This window comes from Macaca nemestrina, chromosome 10 (genome assembly GCF_043159975.1).
Source record: "Macaca nemestrina isolate mMacNem1 chromosome 10, mMacNem.hap1, whole genome shotgun sequence".
Classification (NCBI taxonomy): Eukaryota; Metazoa; Chordata; class Mammalia; order Primates; family Cercopithecidae; genus Macaca; species Macaca nemestrina.
Window position 1 is genome coordinate 82,206,530 of NC_092134.1, and position 26,959 is coordinate 82,233,488.

At 49.3% G+C, this 26,959-nt stretch overlaps 1 protein-coding gene across 8 annotated transcripts in view; it reads left to right on the plus strand.

Moving 5' to 3' along the window:
• The window catches only part of LOC105474351 (POU class 6 homeobox 1), a 33,726-nt gene extending 19,493 nt beyond the window's left edge, over positions 1-14,233 (plus strand). For 4 of the 8 annotated variants that reach the window (XM_071071704.1, XM_071071705.1, XM_011728940.3 and 1 more), the window contains 8 exons: positions 497-618; positions 1,519-1,744; positions 2,270-2,523; positions 3,160-3,288; positions 4,250-4,453; positions 8,380-8,521; positions 9,087-9,255; positions 10,257-14,233. In XM_071071704.1, coding sequence (XP_070927805.1) covers positions 497-618; positions 1,519-1,744; positions 2,270-2,523; positions 3,160-3,288; positions 4,250-4,453; positions 8,380-8,521; positions 9,087-9,255; positions 10,257-10,602 — 1,592 coding nt within the window. In that variant the 3' untranslated portion in view covers positions 10,603-14,233. The remainder of the gene's footprint in view (positions 1-496; positions 619-1,518; positions 1,745-2,269; positions 2,524-3,159; positions 3,289-4,249; positions 4,454-8,379; positions 8,522-9,086; positions 9,256-10,256) is intronic. The other 4 variants (XM_071071707.1, XM_071071710.1, XM_071071708.1 and 1 more) reach the window with 4 other exon arrangements.
• Positions 14,234-26,959: the final 12,726 nt, after the last annotated feature.

A 26,959-nucleotide genomic window follows, 5' to 3' on the forward strand; every position in this document is an offset into this window, starting at 1 on the left:
CTTTGCCCTTCAGGAACTCCTGCCCTTCCCCAAACCAGCAGCTGCAACCAAAAGTACCCTGGAGGTGGGTGAACAGCGATTCAGTGGCTGGATGAACCAAGGACAGCCACTCCCATCCATTCTCGCTCTGACCTTCCCTGACACGCGTGTGGGATTCAGGCCACTCTGTTGATGATGTGACAGTTTTTACAGGACCAGGAAATGAGGGCTAACACTCACCTGGGTCTCTTCTTCAGCTAGATGTGAGAAGTGTTGGCTTACGTTCCAGAGCTGGCACAGGGCTCCCCAGCCTCCTATTCTCACCACCGTAGCATTCAGGAAGCTGCCTCGTGGGCCAGGGAAGACCAATGATTGGTCTTGGGCTATGCAGCAATGCAGCATGGGACTGAGGGTCACCGCTTCAGGCTGCAGATGGGATGTCATGTACTGCTGTGGTGACCCCTCCACTCACGTCAGGCTCACTCCTTGTCCTTCTTTCTCTCAATGCCTTGTGAAGTGAAGTCACCCCCGGGCATCCCTCCGAGCCCTGCCCCTGCCATTGCCACCTTCAGTCAAGCCCCAAGCCAGCCTCAGACATCGCAGACCCTGACGCCACTGGCTGTACAAGCTGCCCCCCAGGTAAGGGCTGCCCTCGGGAGCTGGACAGAGGGCTGGGGGCAGGAGCGAGGCATGGGACAGCCAGCATGGGGAAGCCATGGAATCTGGGAACTTCATGGGGCAGGACAGGGAAGGGGCTATGGCTTGAGGGAGGGACTCTCCTACTAGGGACCTCCAGCTTCACCCTTGCCTATATCAGGCCTATTTGGAAAAAGGGATCTGCATTTGCAGAATCTTCTTGGACCCAGCCAGGATTACAGACATAACATTAACTCTTTCATGCAGCCAGAGTTTCTGTTTATCGAATGACTAAATGAATGAATACCCTTGCCAGCCCTCCAGTGGATGCCTGGAAGAGTTAATGGATTGTTCAGAGTCCTCGTTTAGAGCCAGGGAGTGGCCCCAGGACCGTGAGAGGCTGCCTGCAGAATCCTGCAGGCATGCAGAGCTGCCTGTCCCTTTCCCTACATGCCCTGACTCCCAGGCATCCAGCCAAGGGTATGGTCCATCAGAAACTTCTCGGAGGCCTTTGTGGGGCCTTGACCACTTGGTTCCATCAGCCGCTGCTCCCTGTTCCCTGGCCACTAAGCACAGGGCCTGTCAGCAAGGGCCTGCAGAAGGCCTGGCAGGCAGCAGGCTGTGGTGGGGGAAGCCTGTGCCCCCTTCCCACCCTGTGAGCAGGGCCACCTTGTCCTGGATTTGGGTGATTTCTCTGAAGGCAGGATAGTCAGTCCAGGCACCCCCTCAGGTTTGGGCCTCCAGCTAGGGTTTGGCTCTTCCCCACCCTCATGTGGCCTTTGCCCCATCGCCCTCAGAATGCTTTGTTTGTGCTCAGCTGGGTCTCAGAGACCCAGTGTTTGCGCTGTCGATGTTGATTTTTTATTTTTTCTTTTCTTTTTGAAATCTTGTTTGCTTTTGCAGGTCTTGACTCAGGAAAACTTAGCCACAGTTCTGACAGGAGTTATGGTTCCAGCAGGGGCAGTTACTCAACCTCTTCTTATCCCCATCAGTATTGCAGGTCAAGTGGCTGGTCAGCAGGGGCTGGCCGTGTGGACAATTCCTACAGCAACCGTGGCTGCCCTCCCAGGACTGACCGCTGCTTCTCCTACGGGGGGAATTTTCAAGCCACCTTTAGCCGGTCTCCAAGGTAACGGCAACTCTTCCCAGGACTGCACCAGGCCCCCCACCACCCTCCACTACACCCCCGCACGTGTGCTTGCCATGTTGGACTCAGAACCCACGGCCCACCCAGGGCAGCCGCCCTGGATTCTGGATCCGGTGTCTTGGGCATCCGGCCGCAGAGCTGCCGCACCACCTCGGGACTGTAGGCCGTGACACCACGCTGGCCCTGCAGGCCTGTCTTACTTCAGCCGGCTGTCTGAGACTGCCCCTCTCCCCCTACGCCAGAACTCACCCCATGGCCAGCCTCCTGGGAAGGACTGCAAGAAGATTCAACATCTGGTTCTTGAACCTACACATCTGGCCCCAGGGAGGGGGGATGAGAGATGCTGGCATGTGCCAGCCCTTCAAGGATCAAGGGAATCGTGGATGCCTGCCCCACTGTGCCCACTGACCCAACCCCCTCTCCTTCTTGTGCCAGATCCCTTGGGATTGGAGCGCTCTGGGCAGTGGCTAGGCATTTGAGCACCTCTGTCTCTGCCTTGCTCCATAGCAGCTGCTGTGCTGAACACCGCTCTTCCGGCACCCGTACAAGCTGCCGCACCAGTACAGGCCTCCTCAACGGCCCAACCCCGGCCACCAGTCCAGCCCCAGACGCTGTTCCAGACCCAGCCGCTGCTGCAGACCACGCCTGCCATCCTCCCGCAACCCACTGCTGCCACCGCTGCTGCCCCTACCCCCAAGCCAGTGGACACCCCCCCGCAGATCACCGTCCAGCCTGCAGGCTTCGCATTTAGCCCAGGAATCGTAAGCTGCTGCCCTCACCCAGGGCTGACCAGGGATGGACAGAATCATGGGCCAAGGGTGGAACTGACCCTTCCCACAGTGGAGGACGAGCCCCCCTGAACACAGCCCTTTTCCAACACATCAGCAGAGATGGGCTCCCTCTGAGGCCTTCTCCTTGCAGTTGCCAGCCCGTCCATCCCAGATAAAAGCAGATAACCTCTGCCAAGAGGTCTGGGCACATTCTCCAGAACCTGAACCACTGGGCCAGGCTTGGAGGGTGGGATGACGTCTGGGGATTGAAAACTTGTGAGCTGTCACTAAGGTGCAGCCAGAGCTTACCGCTCTATGCTGGTCTGTCCAGTGTAGCTCCTGGCTTGGCAGTGGGAGCTGTTAGATATGGCTAGGATCACATCAGCCTCTCAGGTGTGACCCTTCTACCCTGGCAGAAAGATTAACCAGAGTTACTTTTCCATGACTGTGGCCCCCCCTTCCCCGCTGACCCCTGCAGCCCCTAGCCCTGGAAACCATCCAGCTGGTAGACATGGGCCTGAAGCCCACCATCACATCTACCCACCCCAATGCCCTCTGTCCTCTTCCCTCTGCCCAGGGGTCTTCTCACCCCTCGGCTTCTGAGAAAGGCTCTTCCTCCACCCACAGATCAGTGCTGCTTCCCTTGGGGGACAGACCCAGATCCTGGGGTCCCTCACTACAGCTCCGGTCATTACCAGCGCCATTCCCAGCATGCCGGGGATCAGCAGTCAGATCCTCACCAATGCTCAGGGACAGGCAAGTGGCCAAAGGCAGGGCTGGAGGGTGGGGACTGTGGAGAGGCTGGCCAGGGGAAGGCAGCCAGGACTTGGGCGGTGGGTCATAGAAACTCGAACAGATGTCAAGCTGTTGTTCCTATCTCCTCGGTGGCGGCTTTCTGCCGATGCTGAAGCTGGTCGGGTGTACCCACCACCATCCTGGAGGTGCTCACATTACATGGGGGTTTTCATTTACGGAGCACCCATGTTGTGGTCAGGCTTTATGATGGGTGCTTTCTCATACATCATCTCACTTTCTTTGGAGTACAAATCTATTAGGTGGAGATTTTTTTTGTTTTTGTTTTTTTGGTTTTTTTTTTTTTTTTTTTTTTGAGACGGAGTCTTGCTCTGTCACCCTGGCTGGAGTGCAATGGCCGGATCTCAGCTCACTGCAACCTCTGCCTCCCCGGTTTACGCCATTCTCCTGCCTCAGCCTCCTAAGTGACTGGGACTACAGGCGCCCGCCACCACGCCCGGCTAATTTTTTGTATTTTTTTAGTAGAGACAGGGTTTCACCGTGTTAGCCAGGTTGGTCTCGATCTCCTGACCTCGTGATCCGCCCGTCTCGGCCTCCCAAAGTGCTGGGATTACAGGCTTGAGCCACCGCGCCCGGCCAGGTGGAGATTTTTATTCCCATCTTACAGGACAGAAGGCTGAGGTTCAGAGCAATGAAAGCCACACAGCTAAAATGTGGCAGAACAAGGCAGGTCTCTCTGAATCCACATCCAGACCTATTCCTGCTCCACCACAGCTCTGAGGATGGAATAAAGGAAGTAGCCCTTAGAGTGTGAATCCTGCACTTTACTCATGCAGAAACTGAGGCCAGAGCAGCTTGAGGGATTTGTCCATTAGTCTCTTCCCCTGGCGGTGTGGGGATTTGGGTCTGGGGTGGAGCTGGATCCTACCCTCACACCTGGGGTCCCTGCCTTATTTCCTCCCAGGTTATTGGAACCCTTCCATGGGTAGTGAACTCAGCTAGTGTGGCGGCCCCAGCACCAGCCCAAAGCCTGCAGGTCCAGGCTGTGACCCCCCAACTGTTGTTGAACGCCCAGGGCCAGGTGATTGCGACCCTGGCCAGCAGCCCCCTGCCTCCACCTGTGGCTGTCCGGAAGCCAAGCACACCTGAGTCCCCTGCTAAGAGTGAGGTACAAGGGCTGGGGGTGGTGGGGCATGGCGCAGGCTCTGCCATCTGGCACCGGCTGCTTCCCTCCAGACTGCCAGGCAGGACAGCATCTTCCGAAACTCCTAGGAGAGCAGGGCACCTCCTAAAGTGGGGGAGGTCCCACAGTAGAAAACCCACATGTATCCACCCAGGTTCAGCCCAGGGAAACAGCTTCACGAGACCCCCTACTCACACACACCCAAAATATGTATATGTGCCCTCAGAGGCCAGTGCTGTTCTAAGAAGGTCAGGGAGGTAGGTGATGGTCAAAGTAGACTGGGCCAGGATCGGCTTTAGGGTGAGCAATCTTCCTGAAAAGCCCTGGGAAGTCAGTTTTGTACTCGCTTCCTCTACCCCTCCATCCCTCCACCTCTCCACTCTCATTCTAGGAGTATTTTTTGAGTGCCTACTGTATTCCAAGTGCTGAAAACACAAAGATGAATAAGATGTCCTCCTAGCCTTAGGTAGCTTGGCATTGGAGACAAGTCAGTGGGACAAAACTATCACAGGGACACACAAATAAGGTGGTTTGGGGCCCCAGAGAACCAAGCTCTCGACAAACTTGGAGGTTAGGCAAGACTTCATAGATGAGGGACATTGGACTATCATAAAGGGGTGAAGCCGGCGTGGTGGTTCTCACCTGTAGTCCCAGCTACTCAGGAGGTTGAGGCAGAGGATCACTTGAGGCCAAGAGTTCAAGGCTGCAGTGTACAATGATCATGGCTGTGAATAGCCACTGCACTCCAGCCTGGACAACATAGCAAGACCCCATCTCTAAAAATAAAAAGGGATGAGTTGGATGTGAGAGTGTTCTACCTTCAGAGAACTGCAGCAAATATCACATGCTAGAGCAGCAGTTCTCAAGCCTGTGCATCAGAATCCCCTGGAGGCCTTGCTGGAATGAAGATTCCTGTGTCCCACCTCAGAGTTTCTTATTCAGTAGATCTGAAGTGGAGTCCAAGAGTTTGCATTCCTAAATTCCCAGGTGATAATAAGGCCAGTGGTTCACAAATGTAGCATGCACCTCCAAGTTTTGTAAATAACCTCTTAGCTTTATCTGTGAATAGAGATCATAAAGGTACCAACTTCAGAAGGTTATGAATGCTGAAGGATATATTATACATAGGCAATGAACACTGGCGCACAGAAAGCACTTGAAAAACAAACAGTACTTCTTCTTGTAATTACCAGTATCAGGTAAGGTACTAGGGAACTGCTGATGCTGAAGGGCTTTAGCAAGGAAATGGCTGACCGGATGTGCTTTTTTTTTTTTTTTTTTTTTTGAGACCAGGGTCTTGCTCTGTTGCCCAGGCTGGAGTGTAGTGATATGAGCTCGGCTCACTGCAACCTCTGCTGCTAGACTCAATCAATCCTCCCACCTCATCCTCCCCAGTAGCTGAGACTACAGGTGTGAACCATCACACCTGGTTAATTTTTGTATTTTTTGTAGAGACGGGGTTTTGCCACATCGCCCAGGCTGGTCTTGAACTCCTGGACTCAAGTGATCAGCCCACCTCAGCCTCCCAAAGTGCTGGGATTACAGGCATGTGACACTGTGCCCAGCTGAGAGATGCATTTTTAAAAAATCCCTGTTATAAGCTGGGCACAGTGGCTCATGCCTATAATCCCAGCACTTTGGTAGGCCGAGGCAGGTGGATCACCTGACGTCAGGAGTTCAAGACCAGCCTGGCCAACATGGTGAAACCTCGTCTCTACTAAAAATACAAAAATTAGCCAGGCATGGTGGCAGGCTCCTGTAATCCCAGCTACTTGGGAGGCCGAGGCAGGAGAATTGTTTGAACCTGGGAGGCGGAGGTTGTGATAAGCCGAGATCGTGCTACTGCACTCCAGTCTGGGTAACAGAGTGAGACTCCATCTCAAAAAAAAAAAAAAAATCCCTGTTATTCATATGATGTCAAGAACTGGACTGTGGTGAGGCGGTTTAAACAGCTCTAGGGAGAGTCAAGGAGCTCTGAACTAAGGCAAAGGCCCTGGGGATAAAGAAGCAATGGACTTGAGACATACCAGGGGTAGAATCCAGGAAACAGGACCATCCTGGAGAAATCTGTACTTCCTAGAAAGCTTTTTTTTTAAAAAAAAAACATACCAAATACTTTCATATATTTATAGTTTCTTCTGATTACAAATATGATATATGATTTTTACAAAAATTCTAATATTTTGTGTAATGTAAAAAGTAAAAATCGACCGGGCGCGGTGGCTCAAGCCTGTAATCCCAGCACTTTGGGAGGCCGAGGCGGGCGGATCACAAGGTCAGGAGATCGAGACCACGGTGAAACCCCGTCTCTACTAAAGATAGAAAAAATTAGCCGGGCGCGGTTGTGGGCGCCTGTAGTCCCAGCTACTCGGGAGGCTGAGGCAGGAGAATGGCGGGAACCCGGGAGGCGGAGCTTGCAGTGAGCCGAGATCGCGCCACTGCACTCCAGCCTGGGCGACAGAGCGAGACTCCGTCTCAAAAAAAAAAAAAAAAAAAAAAAAAAAGTAAAAATCCCTTCTAATTCCAACTTCAGAGACAACTTCTTTTGATAGCTCACTTTATATGCCTCAAGATTTTGTTTTTCTGGAAATTCACATGTATTTCTTAAAGGCATTATTCCATAAAAACTGATTTTCTTTTTTTTTAATTATTTTTTATTTTTCAAGACGGAGTCTCACTCTGTTGCCCAGGCTGAAGTGCAGTGGCATGATCTCTCGTCTTACTGCAACCTCTGCCTCCCGGGTTCAAGCGATTGTCCTGCCTCAGCCTCCCCAGTAGGTGGGATTACAGGCATGCATCACCACACCTGGCTAATTTTTGTATCTTTAGTAGAGACGGAGTTTCACTGTATTGGCCAGGCTGGTCTTTAACTCCTGACCTCAAGTGATCCACCCACCTTGGCCTCCCAAAGTGCTGGGATTACAGGTGCATGCCACCATGCCTGGCTAATTTTTGTATTTTTAGTAAGAGTCAGAGTTTCACCATGTTGGCCAGGCTGGTCTTGAACTCCTGACCTCAGGTGATCCACCCACCTTAGCCTCCCAAAGTGCTGGGATTAAGGCGTGAGCCACCACGCCTGGCCAAAACTGATTTTCACCTTACATTTTTCACTTAGGGCTATGACTCAGACATCAGAGTAGGTAGGAGGTATACCTTCTCCTTTTTAATGGCTGCACAGTCTCTCATGGTAGAGAGATACCAAAAGCCACCTACCAGTTTCCCTGTTCATGCACATTTGGGGCCTGAGAGGCTGTAAAATCAGGTTGAGACTATCTTTGAGAGCAGAGATTTGGAAGCAGCTATCCCAAGGATGAGCACTTGTTGGGGCTTTGGCCAAGTGTACTGAACCTTTCTGAGCCTCTCGCCTGCCTGTGTCACAGGTGGGTGTGAAGCTCCAGGTTGGTAGGGCAGGTTGCTGTGCTTATTTAGTATAATTCAGTCACTGTTGTTGGGTCGGTGTTAATAAGCAGCCTCTAGTCTTGCTTTTTTTTTGAGATGGAGTCTCACTGTGTCACCCAGGCTGGAGTGTAGTGGCACAGTCTTGGCTAATTGCAACCTCCGCCTCCCGGGTTCAAGCAATTCTCCGGCCTCAGCCTCCTCAGTAGCTGGGATTACAGGCACCCACCAACACACCCAGCTAATTTTAGTAGAGACAGGGTTTTGCCACATTGCCCATGCTGATCTCAAACTCCCAACCTCAAGTGATCCTCCCACCTTGGCTTCCCAAAGTGTTGGGTGGCATCAGCCACCATGCCCTGCCCAGTCTTGCTTTATGATAAGGCCCAGGCGGGAATGTCCTGCATGCGTGAGGATTTCATGTGTGTTTTTGCCCTGCCCCTGGTCCACCCAGGGATTTTAAGTCCCTGAGCCTGGCAGAGGGCAGCAAAGGCTTGTTGTCTGTCCTTACACAGGTGCAGCCCATCCAGCCCACACCAACCGCGCCCCAGCCTGCTGTGGTCATCGCCAGCCCAGCTCCAGCAGCCAAGCCATCTGCCTCTGCTCCTATCCCAATTACCTGCTCAGAGACCCCCACCGTCAGCCAGTTGGTGTCCAGTAAGTGGCTCCTGGAGGAGTAGTGTGGAGAAGGGGGGAGGCATTTATTTGGGCACCCAACCTCTTCAGATGCTACTTTCCTTGATAAACATCCTAGGGTCCAAAGGGGAATGGCAGAGGCCCAATATGAGGGGCTGGCTTTTTCATTCCCATTCCTGTGGAGGTGGAGTTTGGGCATGATGACAGTGGAGGCTATTGAGCTGGCTGGCTGGCTGCTTTTCAGAGAGGCCGAGCCATGGGCTGTCTCCGCTATGGTCTCTCACCCAGTATTTGAGGAATGTGGGTAACCAAAAAGTGTGTTTGGGGCCAAGCCTAAGGCAAGTGGGGGAGGTTGAGCAGTTAGAGCCGGAAGAACTTGAAAATAGCTCCTTACCCCTGGACAGGTTAGTTTAGGCCCCTTTTCTTCAAGTCTTGCTTGTCTCGGGGACAAAGGTGATAAAGGTCTTGAAGGTGCGTGAGCCTTTTCCCAGGTGTCCTCACCTCTCACTACTGCGTGAGTAGTGAGAGATAAGCAGGGATGGTTCCCATGTTACACACTCATCCCTGCTCCCTCCCTCTGGCCTAGAGCCACATACTCCAAGTCTGGATGAGGATGGGATCAACTTAGAAGAGATCCGGGAGTTTGCCAAGAACTTTAAGATCCGGCGGCTCTCCCTGGGCCTTACACAGACCCAGGTGGGTCAGGCTCTGACTGCAACGGAAGGTCCAGCCTACAGCCAGTCAGCCATCTGCCGGTGAGTAAGGCTGCCCTAGACAGGATCAGGGCCTGCTCAGCTGCCTGGTGCCACCGGGCACTCATGGGGACCTGGGCACTGGCCCCATTTCCATATGCCCCCTTGCTCCAGCCTGTTTTCAGATAAGGAAGACCGTCTTAAGGGTAGATGTGAACACCTGGGTAGTCAAAGACTGACCCTGTCCTTCTGAGGCCCTCTGAAGTTTATCCTCTAATCCTGGGCATTAATATGGGTCTTCTTTGAGGAACCCAAGACCCTAATGCACCGAGGAATTCTAGCAGGAAAGGAGTACAGCTTATAAAATTAGTCACCAAAGTGGGAACTTCCATTCTATCTTGGCCCTTAACTGTAACCTACCATGCCTCATCATGCTCCCGTCTCCCTTCTTACAAGGCATGACTATAAAGTAACATAGCTGAGTTTTGTGTAAGCAGCCTACAAACTGGTTTTGGTGCCAGGAGGGATAGAGTTTCAAACAAGAATAAGCGCATGACTCAGGGATGGCCGAAAGGTTTCATCTGCCTGCCAGCTCCATAGGTCAGGCTAGAGTGACCTTTAGAGTGCCTTCAGCATCCTGTGGATAATCCTGTCGCCACATCCAGCTCAGCCAGAAAGAGCAGCCTGACTTGTCAGTGATGCTGCTATGGGAGTGTGACTGGAGGCCTCCCAAGGTGACTCCTCAAAGAACTTCATTCATTTAGGGGAACGTTCTAGAATGGTGGTTCGTAAGGCAGTTGCACTATTATTATTCCACTACTGACTGAGCCGAGGCCATGGGAATGGTCTCCCTGTTAGGACCGGGCACATCAGAGGGTCTGAGGAGTCTGGACTTGGCCAAGCTAGAGGGCTCGTGGTGGAGGCGGTGAGGGGAGCACTGGGTACATTCTCACCAGCCCCTAGAGGAGCGGCCCCTTGAGGATGGAGCCTGCACTTCGGTGCAGGGTGTGCCAAAGAGACCAAGATGCTCTCACTCCCTCTTCCTGGGTATGGGTTGCCCACAGGTTCGAGAAGCTGGACATCACACCCAAGAGTGCCCAGAAGCTGAAGCCGGTGCTGGAAAAGTGGCTGAACGAAGCTGAGCTGCGGAACCAGGAAGGCCAGCAGAACCTGATGGAGTTTGTGGGAGGCGAGCCCTCCAAGAAACGCAAACGCCGCACCTCCTTCACCCCCCAGGCCATAGAGGCTCTCAATGCCTATTTTGAGAAGAACCCACTGCCCACAGGCCAGGAGATCACTGAAATTGCTAAAGAGCTCAACTATGACCGTGAGGTCGTGCGGGTCTGGTTCTGCAATCGGCGCCAGACGCTCAAGAACACCAGCAAGCTGAATGTCTTTCAGATCCCTTAGGGCTCAGCCCCTGGCCCTGTGTTCTAGCACTTTGTCCGTTTCCCTTGGCACCCGGCTGCAGCCACTGCCATGACAGCACCTGTCATTTTGCCACGTGCAGCTGTGCTCACCCCAGGTCATGAGACTCCACCGTGTGCATGTGCATCAATGTCCCTCTTCTCCCACACATCTCACAACAAGGGGAGGCCAGAGGGGGTCACACGAGAGCTCCAGGCTCTGGGCTGGTCGCTCTGAAGAAGAAGATTTGTGATGTCACTTAGAGAAGCACCTTGCCAGCATGGTTTCTGAGGGGTGAATTCTGGCGGGGAACCAGAAACTCCGTCTTTGGGGCAGGGCTGTAGCAGCTCCTAAGGACCACTGGCCATTAGCACTTGCTTTTGATGGCGTTCTCTTTCCACCTTCTCTTCTCCTTTGCTCCTCTGTGTTAGTGTGGCAGGTATGACAACTCATCCAGTGGAACCACAGCCTCACACTGCCCTTCCGCCCCCACACTTTGCCTGCAGGCGTGCCGAAAGGACCCAGGAGATAAAATTCAAAAAAGTGTGATGTGCTGCTCAGAAGGTCAGACTCAAATGTCTGCCCTGACCTCCAGGTCAGAAGGTTCTCAAACCCCTGGGTCTGGAACATGGGATCTCCTCTCCCACCTCTTCCTGGTTCCTTTGTGGGGAAAATTGCACTAAAACAGAACCTTTTCTTAATCCACGTTGGAAGGAAGCAACAGTGAACTCTACCTGTCGTGGAGTTGTCCTGGGTCTGCAGAAGATTGGGAATTTAGAAAATAAGGCTGTTCTTTCAGATTTTAATCTAATCTCTGTCAATGGCCATCCCTCCCACAAAAAAATGTGGGTTACGAAAATGTGCAGACTGGAAAATCCCACTGCCCAAACAAACGGGCAACTCTGGAGAAAAATAAGGAAAGGAATGCTGACTTTCTCTTTCTTTCTCTTGTCCTCATACCCATTCCCAGCCCAATACTAGGGTTTTCTTAAAAGGAGCAAATTAAACAATAAACCAGACAGCAAGGCCCTGGGGGAAAGGACAACATCTTGAAATAAATGATGGAGCCCGGGAAGGTCTCTTGTGGAAGCTGACTTAACTCTAATTTTCTTTGTAACTTCAAGCCTTGGATACCGGAGGAGAAATCTCATTTTGTCGAGTCTCAGACCATGTCTATGTGTAAGCAATCCCCCCAGTGTCCTCCGAGCCAAGAGCACCCTCAGATCAGGTTGGGTTTTGCCTCTAGACAGGGTAGCTGTGGTACCTTGGGGGTTAGCTCTCATCCAAGCTGTTAAGTAAGTTTCCAGCCTCACTGTGGCTGGAAAGCCCCTAAAATTCAGTATGTAACTCCAGGAAGTCAGGAGAGAACAGAGATTTGCCTAGATGACCACAGGCTTGTGGTGTAGACAGTCCCTAAAGGGCCTCAAGTCACGGTGGTCAAGCACCCCTCTCTTCAGTACTCGTATCCTTACAGAGGCTGGTCTCCAACAGCTGCCTCCATTGGACCTCCCATGATCCACCCTGAGGGAGTGACCATCAGGTGGAGACACATCACCACCTCTGTCAGTCACTGGTGCAGAGCCACCTCCTAGCCTAGCTGCTTCTGGTATGCTGTTTCCTTTCCCACTTCCTGTTGGTCCCTCCCAGGCCCTGCAATGCCAGCGTGGCCACCCTCTTGGTAGCCTGGCCAGTGAGAGGAGGACAGTTGTGTGCTGAATTAGCACACGCATGTGCAGCATGTGTGCGTGCACACACACACACGCACACACGCACACACACACACCCTGCTGCATTTGGACAAACCATGCCTGCCAGATTGTAGCAGAGGTGAGGAAGCAGGTGGGCAGCTTGCCTGACCCAGCTTCCCAGAAGAGCGTGTCTCCAACAGAGAGGCTCCACACTCTAGTTCAGGGTTATTGACCTGCCTCAGTAAGATGACAGACTCATTTGGGAGGGGTGTTGCAAACAAGTTTTCCGTGAGAATAGTTAAGTTCCAGAGCTTGTAAAGGATTCAGTGACTGGCCGGGCGTGGTGGCTCAAGCCTGTAATCCCAGCACTTTGGGAGGCCGAGACGGGCGGATCACAAGGTCAGGAGATCGAGACCATCCTGGCTAACACGGTGAAACCCCGTCTCTACTAAAAAATACAAAAAACTAGCCGGGCGAGGTGGCGGACGCCTGTAGTCCCAGCTACTCGGGAGGCTGAGGCAGGAGAATGGCATAAACCCGGGAGGCGGAGCTTGCAGTGAGCTGAGATCCGGCCACTGCACTCCAGCCTGGGCGACAGAGCGAGACTCCGTCTCAAAAAAAAAAAAAAAAAAAAAAAGGATTCAGTGACTTACACTTAGTAAATTAGGCCAGGTACGGTGGCTCACGCCTGTAATTCCAACACTTTGGGAGGCTGAGGTGGGCAGATCATTTGAGGTCAGGAGTTTGAGACCAGCCTGACCAACATGGTGAAACCCTGTCTCTACTAAAAATACAAAAATTAGTCAGGTGTAGTGGCACACACCTGTAATCCCAGCTACTTGGGAGGCTGAAGCAGGAGATTGCTTGAACCCGGGAGGTTGCAATGAGCTGAGATCATGTTGCTTCACTCCAGCCTGGGTGACAGAGCAAGACTCTGTCTCAAACAAACAAAGAAACCTATAGCGATGCAGGTTTTCATGCTCAGATGCTTGCATTCAGGTATGCTTTCTTTTTTGAGAGAGACAAATGGGTCACAGCTGGCACCCTGGGAATAGCACATAATCCAGGGTGTGTCTGTGGTGGTGGACGTGCAGGAGGGCACCATCTGTCCTGTGTCATGATGGGAAAACAATCATGAACCACTGGTCTAAATTAGGCCTGGCCATGCTTTCTCAGCCCCTCCCTCATTTAAATCTGTCTTCCCAAGGCTGAGCTAGAACTAAACCATTTCTCCTCTGCTGGTCATTCGGAGGAACAATACCAGGAGTGAGAGGTTTGTAGGCTGAATTCCCCAGGCATGGGGATGCAGGGTGTCCCTGAAGTGTGCCCAAAGCAGAGCTCGCTGGCCTATGATCTCTGCCCTTGCTCCCGCAGTGTAAGACCCCCAGGAAGCAACTGGGGCCTGAACCTCTCACCTAGGAGGTGGGTTTATTTTATTTCTTGTTAGCATCAGGCTCTGAAAGGAGACGGTGTACATTTTGTTTTGAAAACATCTTCTGGACTGAAGCCAGAGTTTAGTGTCATCTTTACTATGGAAAGAGAGGAGAATGGACAGAAATGGTTTAACGGTGTGGGGTTTTGTTTGTTTTGTTTTAAATGGAAGAAAGACCAAAACTTTCCTGGTGAATCAGCTAGGGCCTTTGACCCTGCACTAACCATGGCATTTTATCCAGGTAAAGTCCAGGGAAAGAACTCAGCCAAATGGACTAAGGAACACACGAGTTTGGAATTCGAGACCCTGACATTTTTGTGTTCTTGGAAATCCAGTTACCTTCCCATGCCCAGATTTCCTTCCTGCCTCATGGACCAGGCTCTAACACTGAGGTCCTCACTGTTCCCAACACAGGCAAAGCTTCCTGAGGGCTGGAGCGGGGAAGGGGAGAGGAGAATGGGGAAGAAGCATTTGATGTAGTTGTGTGGAATAAACAGTATTTTTTTCTTTTGTACTGGTCTGTTTGTTTCCTGTTCACTCCTCGGGATAGAGAGATTAGTGAACCAGTGTTAGAGGACAGGGAAATGACAGCCTTTGCTGTCAGCTTGCAGCCTGGAAAATCCCATTGCAAGAAAGCAGGGGTCAGTACTCCGGATTCCCACTTCAGAAGTCCCTGCTCGGATCCTCCTGCCACCACGACCCTCCCTATAGGGCACAGGGCCTCCTTTTAGACCACACTTCTTATACCTAGGGCCCCAGAATTCTCTGCCAAACCCACTTCCTGGACCCCTCCTCTCTGGGTTCCGGGAGCTGTGCTGTTGGTGTGCATACTTGTAGGTCTAAGAGGTGGCTGCCTTAGTCTGCTCTGGTTGCTACAACAAAGTACCTTAGACTCAGTGGCTTACAGACAAGAGAAATTTATTGCTCACACTTTTGGAGACTGGAAAGTCCAAGATCAAGGTCAAGATCAAGGTCGATGTCTGATGAGAGCCCTCTTCCTCATAGACAGGTGTCTTTTCACTGTACCCTCACAAGGTGGAAGGGCAAGAAAGCTCCCTTGGCCTCTTTTATAAGGGAGCTAATCCCTCTATTCTTACTTGACTTATTGCACCCCAAAAGGCCCCACCTTAATACAGTCAGCCCTCCATATCCCTGGGGTCTGCGTCCTCAGATACAACCTCAGATGGAAAATACCATATTCCAAAACAACAACAGGCTGGGCACGGTGGCTCATGCCTGTAATCCCAGCATTCTGGGAGGCCAAGGTGGGCAGATTGCCTGAGCTCAGGAGTTCGCAACCAGCTTGGGCAACAGGGTGAAACCCTGTCTCTACTAAAAATACAAAAATTAATCAGGTGTGGTGGTACATGCCTGTAATCCCAGCTATTTGGGAGGCTGGAGGCACAAGAATTGCTTGAACCCAGGAGATGGAGGTTGCAGTGAGCCAAGATCATACCACTGCACTCCAGCCTGGGTAACAGAGCAAGACTCTGCCTCCAAACAAACAACCCAACCCCCCCAATACAACAATAAAAAACAATACAAACAAAAAATGTCAATACAGCATAACAACTATTTACATAGCGTTTACATTATATTAGTAGGTATTATAAGTAACCTAGAGATAATCTTATGCAAGAGGATGTGCACAGAAGGTTATGTGCAAATACTACACTGTTTTTGGTGGGTTTTGTTTTGTTTTTTGAGACAGAGAACAAAAAACAAAGGCCCAGGCTGGAGTGCAGTGGTGCGATCACAGCTCACTCGATTTCCCTGGCTCAAGTGATCCTCCCACCTCAGCCTCCTGAATGGCTGGGACTACAGGCATGTGCCACCACACCTGGCTAATTTTTTTATTTTTATTTTTAGAGATGGGGTCTCACTATGTTGCCCAGGCTGGAGTATACCATTTTATATGAGAGACTTGAGCACCTGTGGATTTCAGTATCCTCAGGCATCCTGAAACCAATCCCCGACAGATATGGAAGGACAACTATACTATCACATTGGGGATTAAGTTTCAATATAGGAATTTTTGGGAAACACAAACATTCAGCCCAGCCGTGGCCAAAGGGCAGCTGTTTGCCAGACAGTAGGGTGACAGAGCTTGGATGTGTAGACTAGGGTGTCTACACATGTATGTCGGGTTCTTTGCAGTGCAAGATGGGGAGAGGGAAGAGAAGGCAGCCAATGGGCTGAGGGCCAGAACTGGGGCACATTCTAGCATGGGACTTCCAGGAGTTCTAAATCCAAACCTGGTCTCCCAAGTCACTATAAAGGTATACTTATCAGGATAGGAAGCCAGAACATTAATAGTTAGTTTGACTTATACTTTATAAAAAGGTGACTATATGGTAAGCAAGACTTTGTATTATTCCCCAGGACTGTCACCTGAGCTTAGAACTGAGAGCACACCTGTCGTTAGAGTCTCTCTTGGCTTGTCTACCTCCTAGGAGCAGGGTTCATGACATCTCCGTCTCAGTTCCCTCTCCCCTGACACTTAGCTGGTATTGATGAGGTCTGGGCTACCTAATCTAAACTGGTGAGAGCAGCCAGGCGCGGTGGCTCACGCCTGTAAGCCCAGCACTTTGGGAGGCCAAGGCGGGCAGTTCACCTGAGGTCAGGAGTTTGAGACCAGCCTGGCCAACATGGTGAAACCCCATCTCTACTAAAAATACAAAAATTGACCAGGCGTGGGGGCACATGCCTGTAATCCCAGCTACTTGGGTAGCTGAGGCATGAGAAGCGATTGAGCCTGAGAGGCAGAGGCTATAGCGAGCCGAGATTGAGCCACTGCACTCCAGCCTGGATGACAGAGTCTCTGTCTCAAAAACAAATAAATAAAAATAAAAACAAATAAGTAAAAATAAAATAAACTGGTGAGAGCAAGCAAGACATCACCTTTGATTCTACCAAACCAACATTCCTGAGCCGGGCACTGTGCTGGATTCTGGACCATGCCCCACCTCTCCACCCCTACCCAGGGAGATAATGAATGTCTAAGCTTCTGATGCAAAGCTTAGAGATCAGAGGAGCTTTACAGTACTCTGAAATAACAGGGCAAAAATTCAGACAGAAGCCAGCACTTACCTTTTGCATAGATCTTACATAGATATTACATATATCTTATGTAGATATTAGCTATTCACACTGGGCTGTGACTCCTCATTACGCAGGCTAGGGGCATAGAGTAGGTGCTTGATAAGTGGCAGATGATTGACTGAATGCATTTCATACACTCTCCTTCATGGAAATAATGACAGCTGAGTCCCTGATTTCAGGTTCCTGGGAGAAAGCAGGACTATGAGATTCAGCTTAGCTATGCTGGGTTTGGTGTGTGAAATGTGAGAGTGAATAGAATCTGGGCAGCAGCTGGCTGTGACCTGAGAGAGACAGCTCCCAGCAGCTCCCACCAGGAAAGTCAGTTGGAGCTGATAGCTCTGGCTCAGACCAGTTGAGGGTGGCTCTTGGCCGTTGGCCCAGGAAGGCTTTAGAGGATGAAGGGACTGCAGTCTTTATTCCCAGGCCTGGGAAGTCTATTGTGTTGTGGATGACTCTGACAGGAGAACTGATGTTTTATGGATATGGGCTGGTTTCTGGACTAGAGAAGAGAGGAGAAGAGCCTGAGGTGGAACGGTGGGGCTGTGAAAACTTCTGATTTCCTTTCCTTTCAACTGCAGGGTCCTTCAGAGAAGCCACACTAGGCCTCACAGGTTGGTGGCAGGAAGAGGTGAAGAGTTAAAGCCAGATGGTCAGTCCCCAAAAAAGCCTGCCTGGGAAATGGTTTCCTCCTGTACCTGGAAGAAAATGTTCACTGATTAACCGGGGAACCCAATGACATTGACTGACTTGAGTACTTGAGTGAAAAGGGAAGGCTAGGGGATGAATGGGTACTGACCCAGGGAATGCAAACCCTCAAGCCTCTGAGAGAACTGATTTGTCTTAAGAGATAGGCAAGACAGCTGCTAGGGTGCCCTCCTTGCCAATAACAATAATAGCTAACCTTTACTGATCACTAGTCAAAATGCAGGGTTCATGACATCTCCCTCTCAGGTCCCTCTCCCCTGACACTCTGCTGGTATTGATGAGGTCTGGGCTACCTAATCTAAACTGGTGAGAGCAGTTTAGACTTGTAAGCACTTAACATGCACCATCTCAGTTAATTCTCACAATAATTCTATAAAGTAAGAAATATTATATCCACTTTGCAGACAGGGAATTGAGGTACATGGAGCATGAGGAATATACTCAGGGCTGCTTTGTGAACAGCAAAACTAGGATTTGAACCCAGGTAGGCTGTCTGTAAAGCTTTTGTGCTTAACTTTACCCCATACAGGCTCTGAGAGGTGGGTGGGACCTTGAGGTTGCTGTGTTTGTATGTTCTGATTTTTTTTTTTGAGACAGAGTCTCACACTGTCACTCAGGCTGGAGTGCAGTGGTGCAATCTTGGCTCACTATAACCTCTGCCTCCCAGGTTCAAATGATTCTCCTGCCTCAACCTCCCAAGTAGCTGGGATTACAGGTGCCTGCCACCACACCCAGCTAATTTTTTGTATTTTTAGTAGAGATGGGGTTTCGCTATGTTGGCCAGGCTGGTCTCAAATTCCTGACCTCGAGATCTGTCTGCCTCGGCCTCCCAAAGTGCTGGCAATACAGGCATGAACCACTGCACCCAGACTGAGCTTTTAGGTAGAGTTTCCACATGTTTCCACCTACCAGGGTAGACCCTGCTATGTCCCATCTTGATGGTATCCAGTTTTAGGATCCAATCTTGAGAAGTGAACCCTCCATGATGAGCCTTAACTTCAACAATCCAGAACACTGAATTTGGAGCTCCGTGCCACAGGTACTCTGATTTATTGTGTGTCATAGAAGGCAGATTTTTATTGCGGGATGAATTTATGGGTACAAAAATTTGATCTTTTGATAGGTGTTGCTGGATTTCTTTCTTCTCCTTTGAAAAGGAGTTTGGCTCTTGTTGCCCAGGCTGGAGTGCAATGGCAGTCTTGGCTCATTGCAACCTCCACCTCCCAGGTTCAAGAGATTCTCCTCTCTCAGTCTCCCAAGTAGCTGGGATTACAGATGCATGCCACCAGGCCCAGCTAATTTTTGTATTTTTAGTAGAGATGTGGTTTCACCATGTTGACCTGGCTGGTCTCGAACTCTTGACCTCAGGTGATCCACCTGCCTCTGCCTCCCAAAGTGCTGGGATTACAGGCGTGAAATACCTTGCCCAGCCCAGTGTTGCTGGATTTCTAAGGGAACATCTAGTGGTCTTTTCTTGGAGGCAGAGCCTTCTTGGCTGCTCCTGGAATCTCTCCCATCCTGGCACTCCAATTTCACTCTTAGTTATGTTGGGGAGGGGAGAGTATGGGAAAAGTCCACTTTCCCAGTCGCAGAATTCTAGGGGTAAACAGTGTGTAAAGACTTCTTTCCCAAGGGGGAACTGGGGTCAACAGCATAATTCTCCAGGCTGACCTGCACTCCATTTGGGAGGGGCTGAGGCTTAGGAGTCTCCTCTCATTTCACCTCAGTGGGTTTTAGAATTAATAAGTGGCAAGGAGGACCTTTGTGAAGTGTTTATTTTGGTTCAGATATTAAACTTATTCTCAAACACTTCCAAAAAGTACATGTCTGTCTTTTCCTAAATATTTTCCAGGGCATAGGGCTCCCTGATATTCCTGGATGTGGCACAGTCATCTCTTCCAAACATCTAATATGATTACTCCTTGTTTTTCTAAAAGTCCATTCCCTTTGAACTATTCTTCTGTGGATGAGAAAACATGCTTCATCCAATATTCCTTCGTGGGCACAATGTTCTAAAAATTCAATATTCTCACCTCCACAAGTTTCAAAATTCATCTCTGAAAGGAAGAATAGGTAAGAAGCAGATATATATATATATATACATATATATATATATATATTTTTTTGAGATGGAGTCTCACTCTGTCGCCTAGGCTGGGGTGCAATGGCGTGATCTCGGCCCACTTCAACCTCCGCCTCCCGGGTTCAAGGGATTCTCCTGCCTTAGCCTACCGAGTAGCTGGGATTACAGGCACCTGCCACCATGCCTGGCTAATTTTTGTAGTTTTAGTAGAGATGGGGTTTCACCATGTTGGCCATGCTGGTCTTGAACTCCTGACCTCAGGTGATCCACTCACCTCGGCTTCCCAAAATGCTGGGATTACAGGCGTTAGCCACTGCGCCCGGTGAAGCAGATCTTTTTAAAGTTTACTTATTTATTTATTATTCTTATTTTTTTGAGATGGAGTTTCGCTCTTGTCGCCCAGGCTGTAGTGCAATGGCACGATCTTGGCTCACTGCAGCCTCCGCCTCCTGGGGTCAAGCGATTCTCCTGCCTCAGCCTCCCAAGTAGCTGGGATTACAGGCATGAGCTACCACGCCTGGCTAATTTTTCTATTTTAAGTAGAGACGGGGTTTCACCATGTTGGCCAGGCTGGTCTCGAACTCCTGACCTCAAGTGATCCACCCACCTTGGCCTCCCAGAGTGCTTACAGTTGTGAGCCACCACACCTGGCTATTTATTTATTTATTTTTGAGATGGAGCCTCACTCTATGGCCCAGGCTGGAGTGCAGTGGCGTAATCTCCGTTCACTGAAACCTCCACCTCCCAGGTTCAAGCAGTTCTCCTGCCTCAGCCTCCCAAGTAGCTGGGACTACAGGCGCCCACCACCACACCCGACTAATTTTTGTATTTTTAGTAGAGATGGGGTTTTGCCATTTTGGCCAGGCCAGTCTCAAACTCCTGACCTCAGGTGATCCACCCACTTCGGTCTCCCAAAGTGCTGGGATTACAGGCATGAGCCATCGTGCCCGGCCCTTTTTAAAGTTATAACCACTCACAGAGAGAGTGTAGCATGAAGGTTAGATGCCTAGACTGTGGGGTTACCACTCTCATGCTGGGTGACCATGGACAAGCCATTTAATTTTTCTAAGCCTCAGTTTCCTTATTTATGAAACTAATCGAATACGGATACCTTTCTTATAGGGGTGAGTGAAGATGAAATGAGATAATAAACCTAATGCACCTAGGCAGGCCCTGGCACTTAGGAAGAGCTCAGTAAATATGAGCCTATCATTATTATTAGTTTTTATTTATTTATTTATTTATTTATTTATTTATTTATTTTTTGAAACAGGGTCTTGCTCTATTGCTCCGGCTGGAGTGCAGTGATGTGATTTTGACTCACTGCATCCTCTACCTTCTAGGCTCAATGGATCCTCTTGTCTCAGCCTCCCCAGTAACTGGGACTACGGGGGCACACCACCACAGTCAGCTAATTTTTTTGTAGAGATGGGGTTTGCCATGTTGCCCAGGTTGGTCTTGAACTCCTCAGCTCAAGCAATCCACCTGCCTCAGCCTCCCAGAGTGGTGGGAGTAGAGGCGTGAGCCACCACACCCAGCCATATTAGCTATTATTTTTTGCTCTGTATGTGTGCAGTTTCCATCGGCAGGGACGCATCACTATAGGCAAATCCCAGCTAAGCGAATCAGGAACCAGCTACTAATTTATATATATTTGTTACTTATTCAAGAGTACAATTTTTTGGTAATTTATGAAGCATAATGATGAAACAATCACTCATGCTCCCACTACTCCACTTATGTAAACTATTAAGAATGGTTGAAGCTATCTTCTTTCTTTTTTCCTTTTCTTTTTCTCTCTTTTTTTTGAGATGGAGTTTTGCTCTTGGTGCCCAGGCAGAAGTGCGATGGCGTGATCTCGGCTCACTGCAACTTCTGTCTCCTGGGTTTAAGTGATTCTCCTGCCTCAGCCTCCCGAGTAGCTGAGATTACAGCTATGCACCACCATACCTGGCTACTTTTGTATTTTTAATAGAGACGGGGTTTCTCCATGTTGGTCAGGCTAGTCTCAGACTCCCAACCTCAGGTGATCTGCCCTCCTCAGGTGCTGGGATTATAGGCGTGAGTCACCACGCCCAACCTGAAGCTATTTTCTTTTCTTTTCTTTTTTCTTTTTTTTTTTTTATCTTTGTTACAGAGTCTCACTCGGTTGTCCAGGCTGGAGTGTAGTGGCCTGATCTCGGCTCACTGTGATCTCTGCCTCCCAGGTTCAAGAGATTCTCCTGCCTCAGCCTCCTGAGTAGCTGGAATTACAGGTGTGCACCACCATGCCCAGCTAAGTTTTGTATTTTTAGTAGAGACTGGGTTTCTCCATGTTGGTCAGGCTGGTCTCGAACTCCTGACCTCATGCGATCTGCCCACCTCAGCCTCTCAAAGTGCTGGGATTACAGGTATGAGCCACCGTGCCCGGCCACGCTGAAGCTATTTTCTAGTTCCTTCCCTCACCTATTCCCCTGCCTCTCCTTAGATGAGGCCATCACTAGAATTGTATTTATTTCATTCCTTTTGAAAGGACTATATGTAAAGTTGACCCTTAAACAATGTGAGGGTGATCCCCACATGGTTGAAGATTCAAGTGTAACTTCTGATTCACGTAAAACTTAATTACTAACAGCCTACTGTTGAGCCGAAACCTTACTGATAACACAGTCAATGGACATATATTTTATATTTTATGTATTATATATTGTATTCTTATAATAAAGTAAGCTAGAGAAAAGAAAATATTTTAAAAATCACAAGGAAGAGAAAATATATTTACTATTCATTAAATGGAAATGGATCATCATAAAGGTCTTTCCTCCTCATCTTCACATTGAGTAAGCTGAGGAGGAGGAGGAAGAGGAGGGGTTGGTCTTGATGGCTCAGAAGTGTCAGAGGTGGGCCGGGCGCGGTGGCTCAAGCCTGTAATCCCAGCACTTTGGGAGGCCGAGACGGGCGGATCACGAGGTCAGGAGATCGAGACCATCCTGGCTAACACGGTGAAACCCCGTCTCTACTAAAAAATACAAAAAACTAGCCGGGCGAAGTGGCGGGCGCCTGTAGTCCCAGCTACTTGGGAGGCTGAGGCAGGAGAATGGCGTGAACCCGGGAGGTGGAGCTTGCAGTGAGCTGAGATCCGGCCACTGCACTCCAGCCTGGGCGACAGAGCATGACTCCGTCTCAAAAAAAAAAAAAAAAAAAAAAAAAAAAAGAAGTGTCAGAGGTGGAAGACAATCCATGAATATTAGAAGACACCAAGAAACAACAAAAAAGGAAAAATTAAAAAAAAAAAAAAAAAGAAAACTCACAAATAAGTAGACCCGTGCAGTTCAAACCTGTGTTGTTGAAAGGTCAACTATATACTTTCCTAAATGATAATTGCTTAATTTTGCTGACTTTTGAGCTTTATAAGGTGATATTACACAGTATGAGGACTTCTGCATTTCCCCCTCAATTCTAGGATTGATTTATTCATGCAGTTTAGTATAGCTTTATTCATTTTCACTGCTCAATAATATTATATTCCAGTCCAATGTATCTGTTCTTTCGCTGGTGGAGAATTGTTGTATTCCATTTTGTTACCATAAACAGTGCTGCCATGAACATTCTCATACAAGTCTCCTGGTATGTATGTAGAAGAGTTTCTCTAGGGTATATATGTAGAAAGGAGTTGCTGTGCCGGGCGCGGTGGCTCAAGCCTGTAATCCCAGCACTTTGGGAGGCCGAGACGGGCGGATCACAAGGTCAGGAGCTGGAGACCATCCTGGCTAACATGGTGAAACCCCGTCTCTACTAAAAAATACAGAAAACTAGCCGGGTGAGGTGGCGGGCGCCTGTAGTCCCAGCTACTCGGGAGGCTGAGGCGGGAGAATGGCGTGAACCCGGGAGGCGGAGCTTGCAGTGAGCTGAGATCCGGCCACTGCACTCCAGCCTGGGCGACAGAGCGAGCCTCCGTCTCAAAAAAAAAAAAAAAAAAAAAAGAAAGGAGTTGCTGAGTCACAAAATAATTTTCAGGACAATTTTTAAAGAGTTCAGGCCAGGCGCGGTGGCTCAAGCCTGTAATCCCAGCACTTTGGGAGGCCGAGACGGGCGGATCACGAGGTCAGGAGATCGAGACCATCCTGGCTAACACGGTGAAACCCCGTCTCTACTAAAAATACAAAAAAACTAGCCGGGCGAGGTGGCTGGCGCCTGTAGTCCCAGCTACTCGGGAGGCTGAGGCAGGAGAATGGCGTAAACCCGGGAGGCGGAGCCCGCAGTGAGCTGAGATCCAGCCACTGCACTCCAGCCTGGGTGACAGAGTGAGACTCTGTCTCAAAAAAAAAAAAAAAAAAAAAAAAAAAAAGAGTTCTGCTTGATCCTGACCACTCTGCCCTGAGTCTCAGTTTCCTCATATTGAAAAACAAACCAAAAACTTCTGTGAAGATTAAATGATATGATGTATTTGATTTATTTATTTTTAATAGAGACAGTGTCTTGCTCTGTTGTCCAGGCTGGGTGCAACAGCCCAATCATGGCTCACTGTAGCCTCGAATGCCTGGGCTCAAACCATCCTCCCACCTCAGCCTCCTAAGTAGCTGGGTCTACAGGTGCACACCACCATGCCTAATTTTAAAATTTCTTGTAGAGAAGGGGTCTCACTCTATTGCCCAGGCTGATCTTGAACTCCTGGGCTCAAGTGATCCTCCTGCCTCAGCCTCCCAAAGTGCTGGGATTACAGGTATGAGCCATGGTGTCAGGCCAAGACAATGTATTTTAAAGTGCTACTGAGGCCAGACACGGTGGTTCATACCTGTAATCTCAGCACTTTGAGAGGCCGAGGCAGGCAGATCACATGAGGTCAGGAGTTCAAGACCAGTCTGGCTAACATGGTGAAACCCCATCTCAACTAAAAATACAAAAATTAGCCAGCCATGATGGCGTGTGCCTGTAGTCCCAGCTACTTGGGAGGTTGAGGCAGGAAAATTGCTTGAACCCGGGAGGTGGAGGTTGCAGTGAGCAGAGATCGCGCCACTGTACCACAGCCTGGGCAACAGAGGGAGACTCCATCTCAAAAATAAATAAATAAATAAATAATAAAATGCTATTAAAACCATAACAGACTGGGTACCTTGGCTCATGCCTGTAATCCCAGTACTTTGGGGGGCTGAGGTGGGAGGATCGCTTAAGCCCAGGAGTTTGACAGTCGCTTGGGCAACATAGTAAGATCCCATTTCTACTAAAAATAAAAAATTAACTGGTGTGGTGGTGTATGCCTTTAGTCCCAGCTACTCGGAAGGCTTAGGTGGGAGAATTGCTTGAGCCTGGGAGGTGGAAGCTGCAATGAGCTGTGATCATGCCACTGCATTCCAGCCTGGGCAACAGAGTGAGACCCAGTCTCAAAACCAAAACCAAAACTAAAGAAAAGAAAACATGCCTGGGCGCAGTGGCTCACGCCTGTAATCCCAGTACTTTGGGAGGCCAAGGTGGGCAGATCACTAGGTCAAGAGATGGAGACCATCCTGGCCAACATGGTGAAACCCCGTCTCTACTAAAAATACAAAAATTAGCTGGGCGTGGTGGCACATGCCTGTAGTCCCAGCTACTTGGGAGGCTGAGGCATGAGAATCACTTGAACCTAGGAGGCAGAGGTTGCAGTGAGCTGAGACTCCACCACCACACTACAGCCTGGTGATAGAGTGAGACTCCCTCTCAAAGGGCATGGTGGTATGCACCTGTAGTCCCAGCTACTTGGGAGGCAGAGGCAAGAGGATTGCTTGAGCCCAGGAGTTTAAGGTTACAGTGAGCTCTGATCAGGCCACTGCACTCCAGTCTGGGTGATAGAGCTATACCCTGTCTCTAAAAGAAACAAAAAAATCCCAAGCCCATAACATACTATACAATGTAAATTAATGTTATTAAAATAGGATAACAAAATCAACCCAGTGTTAATAGAGAAGCAGAAGTGTACTACTAGTGGGAGACTGGAGCTAACATTTATTGAATCATTACTATTTTAGTGGCATTTTGGTACCTCATTTTATACTCACAACAAGTTTAGGGGGAGGTATTATTTTCACTAATTTATGCATTAAAATACTGAGGCTCAGAGATGTAAGATTACTTGCCTGAGGTTATACAGCTAGAGGTGGAGCTGTTGGTCAAACAAGGCATGGCTCTATCTAAGAGAGATTTTAAAATACCCCAAGTACAATGCTAGTTTACAAAGGATTTTGACCACCAGGCATGGTGGCTCAGGCCTTTAATCCCAGCACTTCGGGAGGCTGAGCCAGGTGGATCATTTGAGGTCAGGAGTTTGAGACCAGCCTGGCCAACATGCTGAAACCCCGTCGCTACTAAAAATACAAAAATTAGCCAGGTGTGTGGTACACACCTGTAATCCCAGCTACTCGGGAGGCTGAGGCAGGAGAATTGCTTGAACCTAGGAGGCGGAGGTTGCAGTGAGCCGAGATTGTGCCACTGCACTCTAGCCTGTGCAAGAGATCAAGACTGTCTCAAAAAAAAAAAAAAAAAAAAAAAAAACAGCCATAAACTTTGAGCCCTCAGATCTCCATGTGACATCTCTCTTGTGGTCTATGAGCCCAGGATCCATTCCTTTACCCACAGTCACACATTTTGAGATAGAATTGGCTCATGGGAAGAAAAGATGGCTTGAAGAGATACTGAATATCTCCAGAATGGGCCAAGACTTGGATCCCAGGGCTTACCAAGGTAAGACGGCAGGTTTAAGCCCGGAGCCCTCAGAGAAATGCCTATGGCTGAAACACCCCACACCGGCACATGTTGTCAACTTCATGTCAACTTCTTTCTTTTTCTTGATTCTCTTATTCCTTTTTCATTCCTTTTTAAATTCAATAAACATGTTTAAAAGTCCTATTGAATGCGGGAACTATAGTAGGAGATATTTAGAACACAAGCCTGAAAAAGACCTATTCCTTGTTCTTTAGATCAATCTAGTGAGAGAAGCAGATATATACAAAAGTATAAGTCAAGGCAGATTTTTAAAAATTCAGCAATGGAATACAACAATGAACCAATACTTTCACATAAAGGCAATGTCTTGTAATGGAAAATGCCAGGCTTTGGAATCAGCTCTGAATCCATGTCATGGATCTGGCATGTCAATTTAGCTCTGGCCAATGTAAGCGCTTAGCCTTGGTTCCTTATTGATAAAAGAAGAGTTATTATACTTAGCTTTATCATTCTAATTCCAAGATTGCTTTGAGGACTACTCATAGTGTAATAAAATTCCTAGCAATAGTTGATACTTAATAAACAATGGCCATTATTACTCAATCCTCAAAGGAGGAAGGTGGAGCAGATATAGTTACTCCCGTTGACAAAGGAGGAAGCTAAATCTCAGTGAGA